Raw genomic sequence first — 26,851 nt, forward strand, 5'->3', positions numbered from 1 at the left:
CCCCTTATTGGTCCTGAGGGGACCAATATAACCCTGAGGGATTTTATATTGGAGAGTTTGTCTTTTTCTTGCTGAGGGGTTGAAGTTTATTATACATTTTAGAAACAGTATTCTGTCTGATAAGTTGTTGCCAATAGGTTTTTCCAGGCTGTGGGGTATATTTTTATTTTTTGGTGTACATAAGTGTCTAATTTTTAGGAGGTTCCAATCATCTGGCAGAAAATAAACTTACCAGGGCATGGTATTTTTAATAACCTCACATGCAGATGAATGTTAGACAATGGGTAAGGAATACTGCAGGATAATTGATGCCCTTGAATACGATGTTGGCAATGAATATTGGAAGTATTGTGCATGGCCAGAAGAACAGTTAGAATGCTCCTTAGCAGTGAGGAAGCCCAGACTTCTCACATACTTGGAACATGTTATCAGAACAGACAAGTTCTTAAAGATGGGCATCATGCTTGGTAAAGTAGAAGGTCATTGAAAAAAGGAAAACCCTCAATGAGAGGGTTGGCACAGTGGCTGCCCCCAGGGGCTCAAACATAACAGTTGTGAAGATGGCACAGGACTCGACAAGTCTACCCTCTGTAGGACACAGGGTTGCTGTGCGCCAGAACTGAATAGATGCCACCTAACCACAGTCATCTCTTTCGTCTTCTGTTGTTTGTGTAGTTTTAGGTATGTTAGGCATTTATGCCAAGTGTTAGTGTCCCTAAATTTGTCCTTATTTATTTTGATTGTCTTTATAGCTTTAGGTCTGTGATCCATCCTGAATTCATTTTCGTATACTATGTGAGATATAGGTCTTCTTTCATTTTCTGCAAATGGATATCCAGTTTTGCTAGCACCATTTGTTAAAAGGACAATCTCTTCTCCAATTAATGCGTTTCAGCCGTTTGTCAACGATCAGCTGATAGATTTACGCCTAGGATCCTGTGTTAGTCCAGGTAGACCAGGTAAACAAATCCAGGGAGACTCATATGTGTGTATAAGAAAGAGCTTTATATACAAGAGCAATTGAGTATTGAGAAAACATCCCAGTCCAGTCCAGATCAAGCCCATAAGTCTGATATTAGCCCATATGTCTGATACCAATTTGAAAGTCCTCTTCAGACTCACGAAACACATGCAATGATGCTGAAAGCAGGAAGATCACAGGCCAGTGGGTGGGAAGTCTTGTGGATCCAGTGGTATTTTAAGCATCTCAGTGGTGGCAAGGGTCTCCACGTGCCTTCTCCTGCTCCAGAGGTCTGGCTCCATCAGCCTCTCTCCATGTGTCTTCTCCACAGGGATGTCTCACAGGGAGTGAGCATGTGTCCTGCCTCCAGCGAGTTATTTATCTCCTTAGCGCCTCCAAATGAGGTCATCAAACTACCACCTGATTGGCTGGCTAAACTCCACCACTTCACTCTGAATCCTCAAATTGACACCAGATTATGTAACTACCACAGATCCCAATTCTGTTCCATTGGGCTATGTATGAGTCATTGTACAAGTTCCACTGGTTTTGACTACAATGACTATGTAGTAGGTTTTGACATTCAAAAGTGAGAGACCTCCTACTTTCTGCTTCCCTTTTAGTGGTACTTTGCTGATCCAGGGTCTCTCTATTTTTCATATGAAGTTCATGGTAATTTTTTCATCTTTTATTAGATTGATGGTGAAAAGCAGATCAAGATTGTAATTTACCTGTAGTTTGCTTTGGGCGGAATTGACATTTTCACAATGTTAAGCCTTCCTATCCACAAGCATGGCATATTCTTCTGTTTACATAGACCGCTTCTGGTTTCTTATATTGTTTTCTTTAGGTAGGTCTTTTATTTCTCTGATGAGATTTATTCATAATTATTTTATCATTTGGGTGGGTGTTTCAAAGAACCAACTTGATGAGTCTTTATATTGTTTTTCTGTTTCATTAGCTCATAGATTTCTGCTGTAATCTTTATTATGTCTTGCCTTTTGGGAACTGTAGGTTTATTTTTCTGCTCTTTTTGTAATTATTGGAAATGTTGGGTTAAGGTTCGTGGTGATTTTGGTTCTTTTTCTTTATTAATGTGTGCATTTGTTATAAATTGCCCTCTGAGGACTGCTTTTGCTGTATCCCAAATGATTTAGTATATTGTCTTTTTATTCTTACTTGGGACAAGGGTTTTTCTTATTCTACTTTTTATTTCTTCTATTGACCAATAGTTTTAAAGTAGGGTGTTATAGGTTTTTATGTATTTGATTCTCCTGACTCTTGATGTTCCTGTTGTTGATTTCTAATGTGATAGCATTGTGATCTGAGAAGGTGATTTGTTGTTATTTCAATGTTTTAACATTTATTGAGGTTTGCTTTGTGGCCTAAAATAGAGTCCATTATGGAGAATATTCCAGGTGTGCTGGAAAGAAATATATATTATACTGTTTTGGGGTGGAGTGTTCTATGGTAAAGGGTTGGTGTGTTGTCTAGTTCTTCTGTGTTTTTGTTGAATTTTCTTATAGATGCTCTGTCCTTCAATGAAAGTTAGATATTCAGCTCTCCTCTTGTTATTGTAGAGTTACCTCTTTTTCGCTTCAATTCTGTTAGAGGTTGATGTATATATTTGGAAGTTCCTTGATTTGGTGCAGAGTTATTTATTATGGATATGTTCTCTTGTTCAATCGACCCTTTATTATGCAATGTCTTTGCTTTTCTCTTCTGTGGGTTTTTGCCTTAAAATTTATTTTATCAGAAATTAATTTTGCCAGTCCTCATCCTTTTTGAGGCCATTTGCCTTTTGATTTCCATCCTTTGATTTTTATCCTATATAGTCTTTGTATGTGAGGTGTGTCTCTTATAGACAGCCTAGTGATGGGTCCTGTTTTCTTGAAAAAATTTTTATTATTAATTGGGAGTTAACATGTACATCAATCATTCCATAGTTCAATCATGTCAAGCAGAATTGTACAATTGCTACCACAATCGGTTTCCAAACATTCTTTTTCTTCCTGGACTCCTTGATATCAGCTACCTTTTACTCGCCCCCTCACTGTACCTGCCACTCTCTGAAACCCTTATTCTACTTGCTGTCCCTATAGGCTCATCAATCCTGGGTTTCATATACTGAGAAACAGAAAAACATATAACACAACTTCAAGAGGGTGACCACCAATGACATAACACCTCTGAGATACACCCGAATATGAACAAACAAAAACAAAACAAAAATACCAAAAATGCTGAAAACCAGAGGAGGTCCAGCATGCATCAGGGGGGATCAACTGACAGAATTTTAACTGTTCAAGTCAGATTTATGCCTTTGATATGCTATACTTTTCTCTCCAATGCCCTCTGTTTAGTAACCACTTTCCTCCCATCCCTCTATTATGGATAGAGTTCACCAGAGGCTTATTTCCTTTGTAGTTCCTACAAATGAATCTTGGGCTCCCACAGTCATCCATAGCCTTCCACAAACTGGATTCTCACAATTTAGGCTCTGATACTAATCCCTCCTTTGCCTTTGGATTATATGATTTACAGACCTTCAGTGACAGGTGATGGTGTGCTTCTTCCATGTGGGCTTCGTTGACATTTTGCTTAGATGGCTGCTTGTTTGGAGACAAGCCTTTAAGAACCCAGGTGCTATTTTATCTGACATAGCAGGACACCATCTAATTTCTTCACCGCATTTTGCTATAGCACCCATATCTTCTGTGTTCCCTTCCTTAAGTTGGACCTAGGATTCAATGTGAGCCCAAAACCTATTCCTGGATCTATGTTTTTTCTTTGAATTTATTATTGCTTGGGAATTAATACATATGGCATATCGTTCCATAGTTCAATCATGTCAAGCAGAATTGTACAGTTGCTTCCACAATCAGTTTGCAAACATACGTTTTCTTCCTGGACTCCTTGACATCACCCCGCCCCCATGAGTTGTAACCCTACTCCCTGAACCCTTTATTTTCCTTGCTGTCCCATAGCTCATCAATCCAGGATTTAATTTACCGAAAAACAAAACATATAACACAACTCCTAGCGGGTGACCTCCAATGACATACCAGCTCTTAGATACACCCCCAATATGAACAAACAAAAACAAAGTAAAAGAGAACATCTGTCACATGTTTGCCTGAATAATACATATCTTAATACAGCATAAAGGGCATAGATTGTAGCAATATTTTGTCTGCCTACCAACAATTCACCAGTCTTGATACAGCTGTCTTCTGCTTCCTCAAACACCATATATTTTCTGACTTAAGTCCCCAAGTTACACGTGCATCTGAGTTGGTCCTTTTTAAAAAAATCCATTCTGTTGCTGTGTCTCTTGTCTGGTGCATTAAATCTTTTACATTCAGTGTAATTATTGATGAGTATGAATTTGTTACTGTAATTTTGTTCTGTGTTTTTGTGGTGCTGCTGGTTTCTTTATATCATCTAAATTTCTGTGCTGTTAGTTTTGTGGATTTTATTTACTTCATTGTTGTTGTTTTAATATTCTCTTTTCTTCTTTTATGTGGGAGAAAGATGAGGCTTTCAACTTCTGTAAACAGGTACAGTCTTGGAAATCAACAGGGCTTATTTTACCTGTCCTACAGGGCCGCTTCCAGTTATAATTGACTCCACGACTGTGTGTGTGTGTGTGTGTGTCTTATAAGGACACCCCTCAGATGGAATTAGGACCAACCATACCAGAATGAGCTCATGGACCAAACTGATACATCTTCAAAGATCTTATTTTCAAACCAGACTTCATTCAAAGGTACCAGGGTTTGTTAGTTGTCAACTCATAGGGACACCCTGTACTACAGAACAAAACACTGTTTCTGAGCCATCCTTATGATTGTTGTCATGTTTTAGTCTATTTGTTAGATTTCTTGAGTGGGAAATACCTCAGTTCTTGGCTTCACATGAGAAAGAATTCATGCTGAAGCCTGGTTTGTGATGCAAGTGGTTTTTTTTAAAGATGGAAGAAGTTTCAGGTGTTACAGTCACTGAACATGGGCAACCTCATGGGACTGCACACCCACGCGTGGTAGCCTGAGACCAGAGAGACTGCAACACGGCTGAGCAGACACAGGACAGGAGCCGAAGGACAAAGAAGGAAAAGCAGCGGTGGTCTTGTGGTCCAGGTGTTTGAGGGATATGGCTGGGAGGTATGGTTGATGGTATTGGTTGACCCCATTGGCTGAATTAAGCCCATCTGGGCCTAGTTTGGGCTGCCCAGGTGTATCGCTTACCTGGCTCAGGCTTGAATTGGCACATGCCAAGTAGTCTTTATGGATAGCTAAGGCCTCACCCGATTCTCTTCTAACCTCCTATAGGGGGGCCTTCAGGCATGGAGAGGGATAAAGCCCTGGTCCCTGTTTCTCTCTACCTAACATTTCCCCACTGAAGGAGCATGGACCCATACTCCTTGGGGTCCTGAGTGATGACATCACTCATTGCTTCCTGCTGGCTACAAAGGGGCACCATGTGGGACTTTGGGTCCACACCCTTCCTACTCTGTTGAACAGGGTTGTCCACTCCGGGCCCACAATGGATGAGGTTTGGGTGATCCAGGAGCTGGTGGTCCTGGGCTTGGCACACTTGGCTGAGAGACATTGGTAACCTGCGGACTTCTGGAAGAAACAAACAGGTGAGCAGTTTAAGTAAAGCAGGGGCAGAGCTGTGAACTAGCAGTGCCCTTGGCGATGTGGGTTAGTGTCATGGGAAGTTTAGAATAAAAATCTTAGGACTGACAGGCATGGGTGCCAGTTTACTTTAAACACAGGAATTGGGTGAAAGCATTTACTGGTTTAGACTGTGGGGGGTCTGAGGTATAGTTTTCTGTGGAGCACTTTTCTGTCTGTGGTGGCGGTGAAACACCCTTCAAAAGCTCTCAGGAGCGCTTGTTGGTATGCTCTGCTTCTGAGGGGTCTGGGTGCAACGGTTTCCATGGTTTCACCTGTGAATGGAGTCCAGAGTCCAGGGAAGATGGTAAGGACAGGATAGGCAGCCCAGTATCTAGGAGGAAATTTACTGACTTCCCTGCCACATTCATTGCTCACCCAAGGTTCCAGACCTATTACATTTGTCTCCTGCTGCTTTGCTGGCCAGGCCGGGCCAATCTTCAGTTAGTAGATGCCCCCTGGCCTGGGGGCACCTCCACTCCTGGTTATTTGCCATAGGACAGAGGGCTGACCAGTGGCCAGTTTGTTTGCAGTGGTGGCATGGCTTTTCGGGGCGGCCTATTCCAGTTAAGGCAGTTCCATGCCCAGTGGCTCGGCCACCACCACACATAGCACTTGATACCTTGTTCAAGAGTCTGGGAAACCTGGGAGGTGGTTGATGGGTGATGTTTAGCAAGGGTGGCCAGTACCTGGGCATGTCCGATGTCCTTTCTTCTCTTCTCCTGAGCCTGCACCTCCGCCTCCTGTTCCCTATTATAAAAGGTGGCATTGGGACTAGAGACTAGCACATCTCTTCTAGGGTAACTCCTTCAGGCTTCTGCACTAACTTTTGGAGCTTTTCCTGAATGTCTGGTGCGGCCTGTGTGAGAAATTTGTCCCTGAGCAAGACTTGCCCTTTGTAGGACTCTCTGTCAACAGCACTGTGATTCCTCAGGGCCTCTTTTAGCCACTCTTAAGAAGCCTAAGGGGCTTTCCTCAGGCCCGTGGTGAATAGCTGTCACTTTGGCATAATTAATGGCCTTTTGCCGACCTGACTTCAGTCCACTTGTGATACACACCAGAAAATGTTCCCATGCCCACCCGTCCTAGAGATCATTATAATCCCAAGCAGGGTGAGGAATAGGTGCAGCTGTTTCTCCTATTGGGCACTATTCGTTCATCCCATGTAAACTCTGCAAACTTCCTAGCACCTTTGAGCACTCACTCTTTCTCAAAGTCTGTCATAGTCTGTCTCAGTATGACCATTGCATCCTTCCAAATAAGATCTAGGGTGAGGTGCTGGAAGCTCTGCACTGTTCAAGTTTGTCGGAATAACTGCCAAGGTCACTTTTAACTTGCCTGAGTTCAATTAGGGTGAAAGGTCTGTGAATTGCCTGGGGATCAAACTCCCCAGCTGTCTCCACTAAGAGTAGAACGCTGGCAGGGTCACCTGTTCCCCAGCCTCTACAGGTTCAGGGTTCGAGGGTGGTGTGGCGGGGCTGGGGGTATAGTAGCCTTCATCTTCAGGACTCCTTAGGGGGTCCTGGATACACTGGGAACGAAGTTCTTTACTGTTGTTTCTCAAGAGAAAAAAGGTTTTAACTTAAGGGAATTCCTCCCACGTTCCCATCCTTTTGCAGAAACGTTCTAGCCAAATCAGGATGGGAAGGGAATGTGTGCTGTTCCTTGGCCAGGATTCCCCGTCACCTAGGATGTACTGAGGCCAGATGGTGTTGCAAAACAAAATCAGCTTCTGTTCCACCATCATCTGTGGTTTAAATCTATCCCAATTAGACAGGATACAATGAAGTGGGGTTCCCCTTGGCACCAATCCGCCAATCCCCATCTAGAAAACACAATCAGTAGTGTAGTCAAGGATAGCCTGGCACCCCTCAAGGTTCTTACTGGGCTTCTGGCAAGAGCCACAGCTGTGCCCTTTGGGATCTGAGCCTGACAGGTGCCTTTGTTCGAGGGAGGGGGTCAGGGACCCAGTCATTGCCAGTAAACTAGGTCTGACCATTTTCTAGACAGCAAGCAAGGTGGGCCACTGTTTGAAGTGGTCTCCTAATAACCTTCAAAGGCAACCACTGGTACGAGCAGCCTTCTGAACCTTTGAAGAGGAGGAGAGGCCCGTCAGATGGCTCAGGGAACATTCTAGTTCCAATTTCCATTGGAATCCTTGACTGGACACATACTGTCACAGCAGAACTGTACCAGGAACGTGTATGGTTCCAGGGCCGGAGGCAGTGATGCTGAAAAACCTTTGAAAACAAAAGTTTGCCATTATGCACGGGCCTGGCTTCCGAATGCCTTTGGCTGAGGCTTTGGCCAAAGGAAAACCAGCCAGTAGGGAAAAAACCACCAAACCAGCACACTGGCAAAGACACTACAGTAAACACCAAACAGCACCAAGCAGCTTGTTTGTAAAACCAGGAGAAAACAAAGGGAGGGGAAGGGGGCCTCTGCCCCCTGTCCCCATGTGGTTGGAACACTGGGTGCTATCTTGTCCAGGGCCACTTGCTCAGGTGTCCTACAACAAAAATAGCGGTGGACACTGGGTGGAGTCATTTTGCTTGGGAGGAAAGAGTCACGTGGTCAGGAAAATGGTGATCACTGTATGCAGCCAAGTTGAGAGTCCTTGGGGGCACGCAATGGGATCCAGAATCCTGCAGAGACCAACAGGGTTTACGCATATGTGCACGCGGCCATCTAGCTGGCATATGTGGACCCCTGAAAATAAAAAAGGCTTTTGGGACTGAAATTCCCCAACACTGCAAGCTGCAGTGTTTCGATCCCATCCCAGGAAGTGAGGCTGGGGAAAACAGGTAAGCCCCCAGAAGCACAGAAAGGCAGACCCCTAGCCCCACATAAAAATAGGAAGCACAGATAGAAAGACAGACATGAGGGGACAGGACTCCTGCTATACATTACCTGTGGCCCCATAGCAGGTCCCGGGGACATCCACAGTTATGTCAGTGGGAAAGGTCCAAGCTGGTGTACTTTACAAACCATGAGTCATGTAGTCTTAAAGTCCAACTAACCGAGACTCTTGTTTCCTAAGTTTCCCAAGGCTTTCGAGGTGAAAGTCCAGGAGGTGCCTGAAAAGTCAGTGAGACCGGAATGGAAGGCCCACTCCAGGAAAAGATCGCAAGATAATCGGCTTATTTTGAGATGTAGTCCAAAAGTTATGTCTACGAGTTGTGGCACCACATTGTTAGATTTCTTGGGTGGGAAATACCTTGGTTCTCATCTTTGCACAAGAAAGAATTCACGCCAAAGACTGGTTTGTGATCCAAATGGGTTTTTATAAAGGACAGAAGAAGTTTCAGGTTTTGCAGTCACTGAACATGGGCAACCTCATGGGACTGCACACCCACACGCGGTAGCCTGAGGCCAAAGAGACCGCAACACAGCCCAGCAGGCATAAGACAGGAGCCGAAGGGTGAAGAAGATGAAAAAGCAGTGGCGGTCTCGGGGTCCAGGTATTTGAGGCCTATGTCTGGGAGGCATAGTCAAAGGCATTAGTTGACCCCATTGGCTGAATTAAGCCCACCTGGGCCTAGTTTGGGCCACCTAGGTGTCCCACTCACCTGGCTCAGGCTTGAATTGTCGTATGCCAAGTAGTCTTTATGGATGGCTAAGGATTCGCCTGATTTTCTTCCAACCTCCTGTCGGTGGGTCTTCAGGCATGGAGAGGGATAAACCCCTGGTCCCTGTTGCTCACTACCTAACATTGTCTTCCTCCAATCTTGATATCATTTCTTTTTCATATAGTCCAGCTTCTCAGAGAATTTGATCAGCATATTGATTGAACAAATATGGTAAAACTATACACACCTTTTCTGAATTTAGACCAAACAGTGTCCCGTTGTTCTGTTCCAATAACTCCCTATTGGTCTATGAACAGGTTCTGCATGAGCACAATGAAGTGTGCTCAGTCTTCACAATATTATCCATAATTTGTTAGGACCCACATAGCCAAATGCCTTTGCACAGTCAATACACACAAGTAAGCGGTTTTCTGGAAATTTTTCCCTTTGGCAAAGGTCCAGTAATTGTATCTCTAATTCCATGCCGTCTTCAGAATCCAGGTTGAATTTATAGCATTTCCCTGATGATATATTTGACCCAAAGTCAATTAAAAATGGGTTTTTTTGAGGACCCAATACAATTTATAGCAAAAAGGAACTCACTCTCTTTACCAATGAAGAATCTAAAAATAAGAAACTAATAAGTGTCACCAAAATCTTGGTTGATAAACAGCAGAGCTCAGACTCAAACACAGGATTGGCTTGAAAGGGAAGTATCTTGCCAGGTATAGATTATCCAATAAACAAAGTAAACACAGCCCCAGTGGTGCTGTAATGAACGCTTTCCCAAGAGTTTTCCTGCACATATAGCACAACGAAGCCTGTGCCAACTGTCACTGTCTCCATCAGGAATTGTAGATTTGAAAGGAGGCTCTTTGATTTTGTAAAATGGTGCTTTGGGGTTGGGAGAGACAGATACCAGCCATACCTAGAAGCAGAATCTTTGATATGATGAAAAGATGCAAAACTGTTGAGTACAGGTTCTTAATAAGCGCATGATTACCTTGTTTATTGCATAATCTGACACTGTCTCTTACTTGGCAAATGTGCCTTGGGGACACCGTCCAAAGCATCAGACACCAGGTGGCATGCAGACATCTCCTGGTGATGGCCAAGACCAGAGAAAGCATCATGTGTCTCAGCAGATGCCAGCAGGGGTAGATGACACCGAGCAGCAGACTCCCGCTCATGCCAAGATGCTATCTATGATCATGGAAATTGAATGCCACCTGAGGACACAGAAGGAAAGAATTAACCCCTAGTTGACTGCATCTGAAGAACCCTCATGGCTCAGTGGTTAAAGCACTCAGCTGTGTCCCAGAGATAGGTAGTTTGAATCCACCAGTTGCTTGGGTGGAGAAAAAAAATGTGTCAGTCTGCTTCTGGAAAGATATACAGATGTGAGGGTCCCATGGGAGCAGTTATTCTCTGTCCTCTGGGGTACTGTCAGCTGGAATTGACTTGTGGGCAGTGGGCTTTGGTTTGACTGAGTTTACCCAGAGATGTTGTTGTTAAGTGTCATTGTGTCAGTTTTGACTCACTGTGACCTTAAGTACAATATAATGAGCCACCAGCACACTTGTTATGTTTTGAGCCCATTGTTGCAGCCACTGTGTCTATTTATCCTGTTAAGGGTCTTCTTCTTTGCTGACCTTCTACTTTACCAAGCATGATGTCCTTCTCTAGGGACAGGTCTCTCTTGATAACATGTCAAAGGTGCTGAAGACAAAGTCTCACCATCCTTGCTTCTAAGGAACATTCTAACTGTACTCCCTGTAAGATCGATTTATTTGTTCTTGTAGTCCATAGTTCTTTCAATGCTTTGCCCACACCCCAATTCAGATACATCAGTCCTTCTCTGGTCATCTTTTTCCATAGTCCAGCTTTCATAACAGGCATGAACATCCCATGGCTTGGAGCAGGTGCATCCTAGTCCTCAAGTGCTATCTATTGACTATGTAAATAGGTTGGCTCTCAATGATCAAAGCTGAAGATTCTGCTAGGAGTATATAGGGAAGTGCTTGGGGAAAAAATAAAATTAAGAATAATAAGCATATAAAAATAATAAATACCGTATCCTTTGGCCACCTGAATCTTGGAAATTGAGTCCTGGATACTTTGAGAGATCTAGCTATAAGCCAGACACTGTGCTAAGTAAAGTAAACTGACTCTACCATTTGGCAATTACAATGGAAAGGAGTGTTGCTGTTAGCTGCTGTTTGGTTGGCACCGGCTCAGGGCAATTCCATGTACAAAAGTATGAAATGGTGCCCAATCCTGTGCCATCTCAAGACAATTCCTCTGAATGTTGTGGCCATGGTGTAGTTTGAGTATCTTCCAGCCTAGAGGAGTCATCTTCTGGCACTGTATTGACTAATATTCTGTTGTGATCCAAAGGGTTTTCACTGGCTAGATTTTGAAAGTAGACCACCAGACCTTTCTTCCTAGTCAGTCTTAGTCTGGAAATTCCACTGAAACCTGTCCACCCTGGGTGACCTTGTTGCTGTTCACTCTGGGTGACCTTGTGGCACAGCATCCAGTATCACACCAACATGCAATCCACCACAGTATGAATAATGGACAGATGGATGGTAGTCAGTTGTGTACAGGCAGTGATTATTTTGTTATTTTAGATGGAAATTTCAGAGGAATTAGGTAACTTGCTTAACATTACAGGCCTAATAAGTGGGGGATCAGGCACATTGGGGATTCAAAGGCTCTGTTTCCATGTCTGAAATTTGAACTACTGAAAAATAAAAAGTAGAGTCAGCTAGACATTTGTCTTTTAGTATTGGAGTTGAATGTAGCTTTGTTATTGTGGTAAATTATATATAAGACAAAATTCCCTTTTAATCTTTTTAATCATACAATTTAGTGATATTAGTTATTTTCATCATACTGTGCAGTGATCCTTATTCTCCATTTCCAAAACATTAAACTGCCCAAACAAATTCGGTAACCCTTATGCAAGAACTGTTTCTTCTTTCTCCTCCAATCCCTGATAACTACAACTAACTTTGAAAATAAGTTACATTTTTTTGTCTTGTGGTAAGTATACACATATTTATGTGCACACAGACATCTACATACATAAGGGCTTTGAAAAGTTTGTGCAAAAATGGAATTACTTGCATTTGTTTTTACATTCTTCATATGAATCATATTGCCATAGACAAACTATTGTGTCCTTTATTATAAATAATACTTTATCCTGAGACCTACCATAGAGTTTCTGTGGTATATTGTTTTCCAGTTGAAAAAAAAAATGTCCTGAATGGCATCAATTGAAGGGGGGAAAAAAGAAATTGGATTTTTTCTCATGAATGTTTTCAAGTGTTTTATATATATTTCTGGTGTAGTGGCTTACAGGTTGAGCTGCTAACCACTAGATGAGCAGTTCAAAAGCGCTGGATGAAGCTTTCTACTCCTGGAAAGAGGTACCGTCTTGAAACCCCTGGGGTATTTCTACCCTGTCTTATAGGGTCGTTATGCATCAGAATTGACGAGATATTTATATAGATAAAAATTCATTTTAAACCCCAATATTCTTATATGCATACTTTGGTGACATAATAATTATTATTCTATTAATTTATCATCACCTTCAACCATTAACACTATTCATTTCTAATTTTTTTCATCTATCTTGGCAGAAACAGTGTACTGAAGCAATGACTCCTCTCTCCTGAGTCCTTCCAACCTTCGTAACCACTAATATATTTTAGAGTCTCTACATTTGCTGAGAGGTAGGCAGCTGCTCCAGCTGCTCCATGGGAGAAATATATGGCAGTCTCTTTCCCTAAAAATGAACAGCGTGGGTGTCCTATGGAGCAGTCCTCCTCTGCCCCATAGGATCATTTAAAAAAACAGTGTTTTTCGCATATAATTCACAAATCATACAACTCAGTAGTTCAATCACATCAAGAAGAGTTGTACAATCACCACCAAATCAATTTTAGAATATTTTCTTCATTCTTGTACTCATCATTATTAGCTCTTCATTCCCCCACTTCCCTGGCCACACCCTCAAGGAACCATTAATCCAGTTACTGTCTCCATAGGTTTACCTCTTCTGGATTTCATATACAGAAAAACAAAACAAAAACTAAACTAAACTAAAAACAATAACAGAGTAAAACGGATAAAAATCTCCATAAAAAAGAAAGCCCCAATTAGAGCAGCCAGTCCACAGCGAGGACCACATGGCCAGCCCCACTATGAGACATGATGCCCCTCACTGACCCATGGCCCTGCGGGGGACAGCACCAGAGACACAGTGTGGGAATTGCACCCGATCTGATACCACCACCCGGAGGCAAAGCACTGGGGGAGTGCAGCGGAACAGCAAGGGAATGGAGCAGCAAGGTCCCCAGGGAATGCTGAAGGCAGACTTTGGGGCCAGGGCATGGTGCCTCAACAGACTAGACTGGAAAACACTCTTAAAGGCCAGCAATCCTTGAACTAACTACAAGCTTTTCTTTCTTGTTGTGTTTTAATTTGTTCTTTGTCAGTGGTTTGTTGCTGTTTTGTTGTACATTGTTGCTTGGTTTTGCTCTGTCTTGTTTTTGTGTATGTTATTATCTCCGCAGGTCTGTCTAAATAAGATAGGCTGGATGAACAATCTGGAGGAGAAAACAATGGGACCGACAGTTCCGGGGGGGACATGGGAGAGGGGGAGGTGGGGGGAAAGGAAGTGGTGTTAATAAACCCAGGGACAAGGGACCAACAAGTGATCCAAATTGGTGGTGAGGTGGGTGTGGGAGGCCTGGTAGGGCATGATCAAGGGTAATGTAACAAAGAGGAATTGCTGAAACCCTGGTGGGGACTGAGCATGATACTGGGACAGGAGGAACGTCAAGGGAAATAGAGGAAAGAGCTGGGAGGCAAAGGGCATTTTTAGAGGTCTAGATAAAGACATGTACATATGCAATATATTTATATATGAGTATGGGGAAATAGATCTATGTGCCTATATCTATAGGTTTAGTATTAAGGTAGCAGAAGGACATTGGGCTTCCACTCAAGTACTCCCTCAATGCAAGAATACTTTCTTCTATTAAATTGGCATGCTATGATGCTCCCCTTCCCAACACAAGCGCTGAAGGCAAAGCAGTGAATTGGCAAATGTGGTGAAGAAATCTGATGGTGCCCGGCTATCAAAAGATATAGCATCTGGGGTCTTAAAGGCTTGAAGGTAAACAAGCGGCCATCTAGCTCAGGGGCAACAAAGTCCACATGAAAGAACAGATCAGCCTGTGTGATCACGAGGTGTCGAAAGAGGAAGGATACACACTAAGGGCCCTGGTGAGTGCTCCTTTAATGAACGTTGGATAGATACCCTGCCATGGGCTAGTGAGGGCTGGGTCTGAGCATGAGTTCCCAGCTTCTGGAATGTGTGGTTCGAGGGATCTCATGGCCCTCACCTGCTTCCTGTGAAACCATCCTTCCTAGCCACAGAGGAGGCCTGACAACCATTTCTGTACTTGGCGGTGTTGTTCTTGTGGCCACAACAGCAGCTATCTGTGAGGACACCTGATCAAGGGGGACCTATCGGCATCTGTCTTCCAGAATGTTGAGCTGAGATCCAAGCCAGTCGGTAGTCTTTCCAGTCTCCTAAGGAAGAGATAGAAGCCTAGGAGCTGCAGGGCTCTGGGAGCAGAGAAGGAGGGAGGGAAGAGGACAAGTGGAAAGAGAGAGGGAGGGACAGGAGAACAAGGACAGAGAGAAACACAGCAAGAGGAAGGAACCCCCAGGGTTTGCACAGTCCCAGGGAGCAGACAGCTGGCATCTGGCTGGCCGTCCAGCTCGATTCTGGAACCCCATCGCCCACCTGTGCCTCATGCCCCGGGTCTGGGAACTCCCGAAGCTCCCCTGCTCTCCGCAGCTGCAGAGGCCCTCCGTTTTCTGGTCTGCATGACATCATTATCACTGCTTTTCTCAGAGCCCTGAGAACAGTGGCCCTTGGCCGGTGTTTCTCCTTCATATACACATTCGTATATGTAAGTGGAGCCCACATGGGTTTCCCTGGAACCGAGGGCTGACCATCTCAGTCCCAGGACTGGGGCATTCTTTTTTTTAAATTAAATACTTTTATTGGGGGCTCTTACATCTCTTATCTTAATCCATACAATCATCCATTATGTCAAGCACATTTGTGCATATGCTGCCATCATCATATTCACTGCATTTTCTTTTTTTTATTAAATCATTTTATTTGGGGCTCATATAACTCTTATCACAATCCACACATCCATCCATTGTGTCAAGCACATTTCTACATTTGTTTCCCTCATCGTTCTCAAAACATTTCCTTTCTATTTGAGACCCTGGTATCAGCTCCTCAGTTTCCCTCCCTCTCTGCTCCCCTTCTGCCATAAACCCTTGATAATTCATGTTATTGTTATTTTGTCATATCTTACACTGTTCAACGTTTCCCTTCACCCACTTCTCTGCTGTCTGTCCCCCAGGGAAGAGGTTATATGTAGATCCTTGTAACCTGTTGCCCCTTTCTCCCCCACCCTCTCTCCACCCTCCCGGTATCACCACTCTCACTACTGGTCCTGAAGGGTTCATCTGTCCTGGATTCCCTGTGTTTCCAGTTGCTATCTGTACAAGTGTACATCCTCTAGTCTATCCGGATTTGCAGGGGCGAATTTGTATCATGATTGTTGGTGCTTGGAGGATACAGTTAAGAACTAGAGGAAAATTGTATGTTTCATCGTTGCTACACTGCACCCTGTCTGGCTCGTCTCCTGCCCGCGACCTTCCGTAAGGGGATGTAGGCCTGGGGCATTCAGAGCAGCCCAATGTGCAACCACAACTGCACAGACGCTGTTCAATTACACCGTGAGAAATTCCATGACAATTGGAAACCAGTTAGAGCAGATCATCAGTTTTACATCCAACAATTCATGTGCTCCTTGATCCATCTCATGTCCCTCTCATCTCATCTCATGATCCATCCCTTATCCTACTTCCTCCTGTGTTTTCTCTTTCCATGCCTCCTCCTTTCTAATCCTTCTAATCCTTTGTACTGATTATTCTAAGAGGTGCATATCCCTCTGGTGCTAATATCCCCCTAATGGACCTATTTTTTAGCTAAAAACCAAGTCATGGTTTTGAGCTCAGCTTCAGGTTTGAAGGGTGACTACGAATTTTCTTTAGTCAGGGATTTCACCAGCCTCTATCTGACCAGAGAGCCTCATCATTTCTATGATTTTGAGTTTCATTCCATATTTTTCTCCCACTCTACTCAGCAACTTCTAATGCAATCACACTCAAAGCTGTTGGTAGTGGTAGCCAGGCATCCTCTCATTCACTCTCAGTGTTATGGAGACGGATGTTCACGCGGTCCATTGATGCAGTGGGCTAATTATTTCCACGTGTCTTTGATTTTCATCACTTTTCTTTCTTCCAGATGGAGGTAGACCAATAGTTAACCTCTAGATAGTCACTCACAAGCTTTAAAGATCCTAGTATCTACTTGTAGTGGGTTATATGTTGGTCTGTTAACCACAAGGTCAGCAGTTCAAAGCTGGTCCAAGAGAGAAAGATGAGGCTTTCTACTCCTCCATAAAGCATTAAGTCTTGGACTCCCTTGACACAAGAACACTTTGTTCTAATAACCTGACATTCTGTTATGCTCACCTTCCTGACAAAATGGATGTATAAGCAAATGTGATGAAGAAAGCTGATGGTGCTTGGCCATCAAAAGATATAGCATCTGGGGTCTTAAACACTTGAAGATAAACAAGTGGCCATCTAGCTGAGAAGCAAACAAAGTCCACATGGAAGAAGCACACCAGCCTGTGTGATCATGAGGTGTCGATGGGATCAGGTATCAGGCATCAAAAACTCAGAACAAAAAATCATATCATTGTGAATGAGGAGGAGGGCAGAGTGGATGTTCAAAGCCCATCTGTAGACAATTGGACAACCCCTTACAGAAGGGTCACAAGGAAGAGACAAGCAAGTCAGCGTGCAGTATAGCACTGATGAAATATACAACTTTCTCTTGTTCTTTACTGCTCCCCCACCCCTCCCACTATCAAGACCCCAATTATACCTTACAAATCCTGCTAGAACAGAGCATGTATACTGGTACAGATAAGAGCTTGCAACACAGGGAATCCAGGACACATAAGCCTCTCAGGACCAATAATGACAGTGGCAATACCAGGAGGGTAAGGGGAAGGTGAGGGGGAGAAAGGGGGGAATAATAACAATGATCTGCATATAACCCCCTCCCAGGGGGTCATACAGTAGAAGAGAGGGCGAGGGGGAGACAGCGGTTGGTGTAAGACATTAAAAAATTATGAATTATCAAGGGTTCATGAATGAGGGAGGGTGGGGGAAATGAGCTGATATGAAGGGCTCAAGTAGAAAGAAAATGTTTTGAGAATGATGATGCTAACATATTTACAAATGTGCTTGACACAATGGATGTATGCATGGATTGTGATAAGAACTGTAAAGGCTCCAATAAAATAATTAAAAAAAAAAAAGAATAATAATTAAGTCTTGGAAACCCACGGGGGCAGTTCTACCCTGTCCTATAGGGTCGCTACGAATTGCAGTAGACTCGATGGCAACGTGTTTGGTTTCGGATGTCTACTCACCAAAGTAGAACACAGACCATTTTCCTTTGGGGCTGTTATGAGAGTTGGCCTTGGTCTCTCCTGAGACTATTGTCCTGAGTCCCCAGACACCGTCACCAATATCTCAAAGTGGTTGGCTATGTCTAAGATGTGTTCTAACTTTCAGGCCTGTGTGCTCCACCACATGCTTGCGTAGATTTGCAGCAAAGCTTAGTACTCATCTACAAATATCCTCTGTCAACCTATGTATGTTTGCGGGCATACTTCCTCTCTTCTTCCCTCGCTCATTCAGCCTGTGCGCTTCCAGGATTGTGGATACAACAGTATTAAACCCTGTTACCTTTAACCCTAGCATGCCCCCTAGTGTCTTTCCATTTTCTCTCTCTTTTTTTTTTGTTGTCAAATTATCATCTTATTGTATATTACCCAAGTCAAATCTATTAGACTCTGCTGTGTTTGGAATTTCTGTAACTACACTACTTCCTGCTTGAGTGAGTAGTGTAGTGAGGAGTTTGACACCAGCTGGGCAGCAGGGTTTTCGGAGCCCCATGTATATAGATCAATTTCTGTCTGGGGCAGGGTATTGCTGATGAGGGGAGCTGTAACCACTACACTGATCTTCTGGGGTGTGGCTTTGGAAAATGGAGAGTGCTAAGATGCTCACACAGACTCAGAGCCCAGCCAGACCCATCTCAGAGCATGAAAGGTGCTAGCATTAGTTTGTGCATTCTAATAATAAAAATAAAGCACCAAGTATATGTATATGCATGTGTATGCATCCTGAAGAATTTATATATATATATATAATATTATAACACACACCAGGATATGTATTTTCCTAGAGAAACAAAGCAGGATATATATATATATATATATATATACATATATACACACACACACACACACACACATATACACATACATGAATATCTCCTAAAAAAGCCCCCCCACACATAAAATATATACAAACATACATATAAACACTTTATATCAAGAAATGTAATTATATCAAGGAAGCAGCTCAGCTCAGTCCACTTCAGGTTGATGGGTCTGATGCTAACTGGAGGCCTCAACACCTGCTGGCTGATGAAGCAGGGGGGTGAAGACAAAGTTGGAATCTGAGAGCCTGCAGGCCAGTGGTTGCAGTTGGTGGATAGAAGGTCAGCAGGAGCATGTCAGGGTGCTACAGCTCCCAGGGTCAGCAGGCCCACGGGCTACTGTCCTAGAGCCAGACACAGAATCCAGGCCAGCAGGAAGGCATACATCCAGGTGCAAGGGAGGAAGGCCTGTTCTTCATCCCGAAGGAGGCATCATCAGGCTGTGACCTGATTGGTGAGTTGGACTGCACTCCTACCTTTACCTAGGTGCAACAAGTTGACATAAGCTCTAACCATTAAAGTCTACCCCCTGTTAACCTTGCACCTGTACATAACTCTTAACTTTACATGATGTTTAAACAGAGACAATAATACAACCATGACTGTGCCCAAAGGGATTCAACTAAGATTCATATAACCAAAAAATGCACCAGCTCCATTTACATCTTATATGCTATAAGTGAACAAAGCAAAAATATTTGATGCCTAAAATTTCAATTCTGTTAACAATCACTTGCACTTTAATCCAACAATCCTATCGACATCTTCTCCCCACGCTCTCTTTCCCAGATCAATTAGGATCTAGACCAATTAAGGGGATTTACTCTAATGGACACAGAGTTTTCCAGGTTAAACAGGTCCTTAGGGGAATGGCTTATATTAATTACTAGATGCTTGCATTTAGGAACAGGGAAATGGTTTGATGTGGTCCCCCCTTTGTATCACTTATTTGAGGCCAAATAGGCTGAGGAAAGTTTATAAGCCAGCTACTTCATGCCTTTATCTCCCCTGATTTTGAATATCCATTTTCTAAATTGCCCATTCCTCTCAACCAGTGCTCAGAGGAGACAAGCATATTCTTTGATGTAATGGATTTTCGTTGCAGTTGTATCTCTGAATATCTGCATTGAAGACCAAAGTCAAATCTAGAGCAGGCCAACCAGCAAGTCTGCAAGCAATGTCACCAGCTCGCAGGATGAAGCATATTTCAGTTCATCTGGTTTGGTTCTTGTCAACTCAGTCCTAGCCATTCCAAGTTAGGGTAATGGGTGCCAGCAACGAGTTCAGGAGTTTGCACACACTTCGCTCCACTTCAGGGGCCATCTTGTGCCTTCAAATATTCTCCTCAAACCAACCTTCCTTGGACTAGGATATCCCATAAGCTCAGGTTTTGCACAACTCTTTAAACTCCAGACTAGCTACTCACTCTTTGTCTCTCTTTTCTAGTCTCTGTAGACTAGATTGATAGGTATCAGTGGCCAGACTAAAGCTGTTTCTTTCTTTCTTTTTTAAATCATTTTATTGGGGGCTTGTACAACTCATCACAATCCATACATCCATCGTGTCAAGCACATTTGACATTTTTTGCCATCATCATTCTCAAAACATTTGCTTTCTACTTGAGTCCTTGGTATCAGCTCCTTATTTTTCCCCTCCTTCCCCGCCCCTCCCTGCCCTCATAATAATTTATAATTATTATAAATAATAATTGATAATTTATAAATTATTATTATTTTTGTCATATCTTACACTGTCCGATGTCTTCCTTCACCCACTTTTCTGCTGTCTGTCCCCCAGGGAGGAAATTATATGTAGATTCTTGTAATCGGTTCCCCCTTTCTACCCCATCTTCCCTCCACCCTCCAGGTATCACCACTCTTTCCACTGACCCTGAAGGGATCATCTGTCCTGGATTCCCTGTGTTTCCAGTTCCTATCTGTACCAGTGTACATCCTCTGGTCTAGCTGGACTAAACCTGTTTCATTTCTGCATTTCCCCCACTTCCACTCGAAGTGAATCCAGGTGGTGCTCTAGTGAGTCTATTATGCTGACTGACTTAATGTTCTATAATTTACTTCTAGTTTCTAATATCTATAGCAATGACTACAGTAAACACACAAATGAAATTCATGATTAAAGGGTTTATTAAGGAAGTTAACAAATTGTAATGCCAGTGAGAAATGCTTATCAGGACATATTACAAAGTTCTGTCAAGGCTTGCTAATAAATGTCCCAAAGAGACACACTCTGCTATAATCCTCAACCCAAAGGCATTCAGGTTAAGCTCTTCAGATCAGCAAATTCAGCTCCCTGAATTAAGTGCCCAGAGGTAACCCACTTCAGTAAGCCTTAGTCCAAAGGCACCCAGCTCCACTTCCATGGGTCAGCAAGTCCAGTGTCTCCATTAAGTGTCCAAAGGCGTCCTACTCCACAAGCCAGCCTCCTGCCCCAAAGCACTCATCTTGACTTGCTTCCTGGGTTGGGAAAGAGTCCATCATCGCTCCGTCCCATGCTCGGGCTCCTGGTTCTGCTGCTGCCCCTCTGATCCTGTAGCTGTCATCTGGATCCTGGAGGATCACTGTGTAGGGATCTGGAGTCCGGGGCAAGTGCTTAACTCCTGGCTCTTGCTGGTAATGAGATCCCTCCTGCGGCTTCTCAGAGGGCTCATTTTATACACAGCAGGATGCCACTTCAAGGAATCCCACTGACAGTTACTCACAGGTGTCCATGGGCAACTTCTTGCATTCATTCCAATAAAAAAAAGGCAAACTCGTCATTTTTTTTCCTCATCAGTATCTCAGCAGTTCTAAGTAGGGGTACATGACTTTTATAATGGAAATACACCGATCATCAAGAATATGGGTGGGCTCAGCTTTCCATCTAAGTCCCTTATTGTACAAAGCTTTTTGAAAAAAGCCATCTCAGAAGCAACAAAGCCCACATGGAACAAGCACATCAGCCTGCATGATCATGAGGGGCCAAAGGGATCAGTTATCAGGTATCAAAGAACAAAAAATCATATCATTGTGTGCTCACCTCCCTGATATGATCGCTGAAGACAAATGGGTGCATAAGCAAATGTGGTGAAGAAAGCTGATGGTGCCTGGCTATCAAAAGAGATAGCATCTGGGTCTTAAAGGCTTGAAGGTAAACAAGTGACCATCTAGCTCAGAAGCAACAAAGCCCACATGGAAGAAGCACACCAGCCTGTGTGATCACAAGGTGTTGAAGGGATCAGGTATCAGGCATCATCAGAACAAAAAATCATATCATTGTGAATGAGGGGGAGTGCAGGGTGGAGACTCAAAGCCCATCTGTAGGCAACTGGACATCCCTTTATGGAAGGGTCGCTGGTAGGAGACGAGCCAGTCAGGGTGCAGTGTAGCAACGATGAAACATACAACTTTCCTCTAGTTCCTAAATGCTTCCTTGCCCCCTCCCCCCACTATCATGATCCCAATTCTACCTCACAAATCTGGTTAGACCAGAGGATGTACACTGGTACAGATAGGAATTAGAAACACAGGAATCTAAGGATAATGATCCCTTCAGGACCAGTGGTGAGATTAGTGACACCAGGAGGGTAGCGGGAGGGTGGGTTGGAAACGGGGAACAGATTACAAGGGTCTACATATAACCTCCTCCCTGGAGGATGTACAACAGAAAAATGGGTGAAGGGAGACGTCGGACAGTGCATGATATGACAAAACATTAATTTATAAATTATCTAGGGTTCATGAGGGAAGGGGAAGTGGGGAGGGAGGGGAAAATGAGGAGCTGATGCCAGGGGCTTGGGTGGAGAGCCGATGTTTTGAGAATGATGCGGGCAATGAATGTGCAGCTGTGCTTTACACAATTGATGAATGTATGGATTGTGATGAGTTGTATAAGCCCCTAATAAAATGATTTTTTAAAAAGCACCATTTCTACAGGGCAATTCCTTCCTCCCCTTTTAGCAAATCTAATTATAAAGGCTGAAGACAGTGAACTTACTAGCTCTCTCTAATCATAATTTCCAACATACATTTCTAATCAAACATAATGTTTATAACAGTAGGTAGGAGAAATTAATGTAATTCTTGTAAGCCAGATCCTAAACACAATTCTGTTGAAAACACTCAAGTTCGAAGTTCTCTTGGGTGATTCTATTTATATGCACATGGCCCTGGGCTGCTGGCAGGGTGACACCAGCAAGCCCTGCCTTCCATTAGCCATCTTGTTTAAGCTTATTGGCTTTTATCATGGGGGACTGCAAATGTGCTCCCCCCCACCCACCCCCGCCCTCCTACACTGCACTTTAAACCATGCAGGAACTAAAAAGTTCACTCCCCATGCCCATTCTTTCTCTCACAGAGCCCCATGCTACCATGAGACTGGAGCCAGAGCCAGAGATCCTGCGCCAGAGACCAACCAAACAGACCACATGTAAGCATTGTCTGACCTTCTCTGGCTACACACAGCAAGAAGGTAAATCCAACTCCACCCAATTGCCCTGAGGTGGACATCAGACAGGCCTCCTCTTTCCATCCTTTCAATTTGTTTCTCTAGAATGGTCAGTACTCAATTGTGTTAGGCTGCGTTTTCTAGAGAAACAAAACCAAAGGCTATATACACAGATCGATAACCAAACTTACTCTGATTCTTGGAGGATAGCATAGAACTGTCCCTGTGGGTTTCACTCTTTCCTGGAGGAGAAGGCCCATCGTCTCCTCAGGAGCAGCTCTGGTGTTTTCAGACTGCTGACTTTTAGCAACAATTAGCAACCAAGCACGAAACTACTATGCCATCAGGTCCAGGGAGAGAACTTTATATTAAGAAGAATGGAATTTCTATCCAAGATGTGGCCCAGCCATGGGTCTCATACTCACTGGGGGCCCCTTCGGATGCATGTAGCTGCCAGCTGTTGAAGCAAGAAGGTAAAGTGGGAACCTGGGAGTCCATAGGCCAGTCGGTGCAGAGTTGCATAGATCCAAGGTTAGCAGTTTGAAACCATGGCAGGGTGTTGGAGCTTCCAAGGCGGGCAGGCCACGTGAGCCACTGTCCAAGAGCCAGACACAGAATCCAGGCAAGCAGGTAGGCATACAGGGGCAAGAGAGGACGGCCCGTTCTTTTTAGTATCTGTCTTATTAAAAGGCCACCCCCTCAAGGAGTCATCATCAGGCTGTGACCTGATGGACAGGTTGGACACCACCCCTATCTTCACACATTGCAACAAGTTGACATAAAATCTAACCATGCCAGAAGGTGAGTTAGGAAGGGCAAGGCGGTTAGAAAGAGATTGGAGATGAGGGAACCTTCTCTCTGAGTCTTTGTGATCACCATTCTCTCTCAAGGGAAGTGTGCAGGGTCAGGGTGGCCAACTGTATCCTGAGCCACCTTTGATTTTCCCTACTCCTCCACTTGCTATTGATTAGGAGGCTTTGGACAAGTCACTGTGCCTTTTGGAGCCAGTTTTCCCAACGGTAAAATTGGGAGATGACCATTAACTCTCATAGATAGTGGTTGTTGGTAGGAGATGGTATGGAGGTCCCCCAAGAGATGCTATAAATCATTGCTTGTATCACCAAGTGGGAATCAGTGGCCTGGTTTCTTCTTCGATTCTAGGTTGGGTCTGGTATCCAGTAGGCTGTTGACTTCTCCCTCTCCCTCTCCCACTGGCGACTCTCAGCAATACCATCCAATAGCTTTTCACAGCAACAATCCTTGAGGATCGACTAATGTGTTTTCCAAATTTACCCTTAGGACCGCCTCAGACATCTGGGCACTCTTCTCCCCGGGAATTCTCTAGAGCATACCAATAAAGCAACAATGTTGGAGGCTTTATAAAGTGGCAGGTCACAATATTCTTAAAGCGACAAGTTGAAAACCGTAACCCGAATGAGAAAAACGTCTGCTCTGAGTGGAGTTTTTCTGGCTTGATGTTCAGCTTGGCCAGGCAGAGCCCCACAAACACGTCTTCTAATCTAATGAAAGGGATGCTCTCAGAAACATTATAGACCAGGCTCGCTACATCACTTGAGAACACATAGCCCGTGCCAGAGCAAAAAGGCGGGTACCTGTCCCAGGGGTACTCATCTTCACTGACAAACCACTTGCTGGACTTATCCCTAATTGGAAAGCCATTGGTTTTGATGGCACCAGTGAAAAACCTAGTTGTTCGGTTTTTCTTTAGAAGTAGTTGGGTCAGGTAGTAGACGTTCACAAACATGTCCGAGTCTGTCTTCATCACAAAGGCAGCCTGAGGGCAGAAGTGGTGGACCCACTCCATGCCCATCATGGTCTTCAGGGTCAAATTGGCATAGACGTCCACAAAGTCCTTCTGGATAATGTCTCCATGTCGCTGGCCTTCCTGAGACACTGCTGTCATGTCGCGCTGTGTGGCTGTGGCTCCCAGGAGGAAGAAGGTCTTTATCTGTCTTCCTTCCACGACGCTTGCTCCCCCCCATGTCTGTCTGATGGCCATGCGAGCAGGCACCTCTCCGTGTGAGGAAGTCACCAGCAGGACAAGGAAGGGAGGGTTCTGCCTGCAGTCTATTTCCGGGAGCTGGAGGAAGTCCCTATGATCTTCCTTGAAAACAAAGTGCCCTTTAGAAAGAATCAGGATGTGCATGATAATATACACACAAAGGGCCCCCAGAATGGGAAGGAAAATGTATCTCAACTTTGAGTGAGCCATCTGCAAGAAACAAAATGACATGATTAGAGCTCAAATGCATGAGGGTACACGTGGCTCTCCTTTCAGTGGCTAGGCTGGGAGAAGAGATTTAGGGTTTAGGAAGGATGCTTCTGAAACTCTGGATTCAGTGGCTCATACAAGTGGAGTTCTATGGTCAAAAACGTGAGCAGAGAGGAGCGTGAGCATCTTCTCCCCACTGTACAAGATGAGGAGCACCCTGGTCCCGGCTCTGCCTCTCATCAGCCTTATCCTATAGGAGTCTCAAATGTCTTGTGCGTAATAGAAGACAAGGGCTGGATCCCTCGGTCATTACCCTCATTGGTCCAGCTGCCCTGGTCTTTCGGTGACTTCATGATGGAGTCCAGGTAGAGAAGCCCCTTGTTCTAAATGTCTAGACCACTTACAGTTCTTCTCCATTTCTAATTGATCACTTTGTGCGGCTCTCAGAAGGAAGTGGGAGGCATTTCTGATTTACACACCTACCTTGGAATTGTGTCTCTGCTAGCAGATGCTGTGAGGTGCTGAGTCAACTGCAGCTCACAGTGACCCCATGTGTTCCAGGAAAGAACTGCTCCACAGGGGTTTCCCAACTGTAAGCATGGAAGCACATTGCCAAGCCTTTTCATACACAAAACCAATGGGTAGGTTTGAACTGCCTACTTTTAGGTTAATGTCACCAGAACTCCTCTCCTCTAGGGATAGTTGGTATTTATTTTTTCTTGTTACTGTTTGAATCTCCTGTCTAATTCTTTCACCTTTGCCCACTTCTCTATTTTGTTCTTGGAAATTCAAGATCATTGATGTTATTATTATAAGAAAGCCAAGAACTCACCCTTTGCTGAGAAGATGAACCACTAGAAGGTACAAAGAGGACATTTGTTTCAGAGATTTGTTAGTGGCAGATTTGGCCACCATCAGGCTCTGGCCTTGGCTTGTTTCCCAAAACCATGCTTCTGTTTAGTCAGGAACCACTAGAAGGAAAAACAGAAAGATCCATGTCATTCAAGTTGCACACTCCCCTCTGACTGGTCTCACATTTTAGTCTTGCGCAGTCTAGGTTAGGGTGCTGCTTCACTACTTATAGACAGGACTCGGAGCCAGCCTGGAAGGCCTGCACGCTGCCTCAGCTTCTCATCTGTAAAATGTCCACCAGGTGGCTCACCTTTTTACAATGACATGGATGTGCAAATATCTGAGAATCCTGAGTAGGAGGACAGGAGAGCACCTCCTAGCTTCTGAGGAAATATGAAGAACTTATAGTTTTGCTAAAATCCATTTCTCATCCTGGTACTCTCTAACATTGTGTGGCTGGTTCCTGAAGAATCTAACAACAATTAAACACACACACACACACACACACACACACACACACACACACACCAGTATAGATTTGATTCTTCTGAGGAAATATGAAGAACTTATAGTTTTGCTAAAATCCATTTCTCATCCTGGTACTCTCTAACATTGTGTGGCTGGTTCCTGAAGAATCTA

General features: G+C 44.0%; 1 protein-coding gene across 1 annotated transcript; it reads right to left on the bottom strand.

Moving 5' to 3' along the window:
* Positions 1-24,433: 24,433 nt before the first annotated feature.
* On the bottom strand, positions 24,434-25,360 carry LOC101652130 (beta-1,3-galactosyltransferase 5-like). Its single transcript, XM_004697325.1, has one exon. The coding sequence runs from the start codon at positions 25,358-25,360 to the stop codon at positions 24,434-24,436; it is 927 nt and encodes a 308-aa protein (XP_004697382.1).
* Positions 25,361-26,851: the final 1,491 nt, after the last annotated feature.

This window comes from Echinops telfairi, unplaced genomic scaffold (genome assembly GCF_000313985.2).
Source record: "Echinops telfairi isolate 266 unplaced genomic scaffold, ASM31398v2 ScPeMD7_7469;HRSCAF=8507_0, whole genome shotgun sequence".
Taxonomy (NCBI): Eukaryota; Metazoa; Chordata; class Mammalia; order Afrosoricida; family Tenrecidae; genus Echinops; species Echinops telfairi.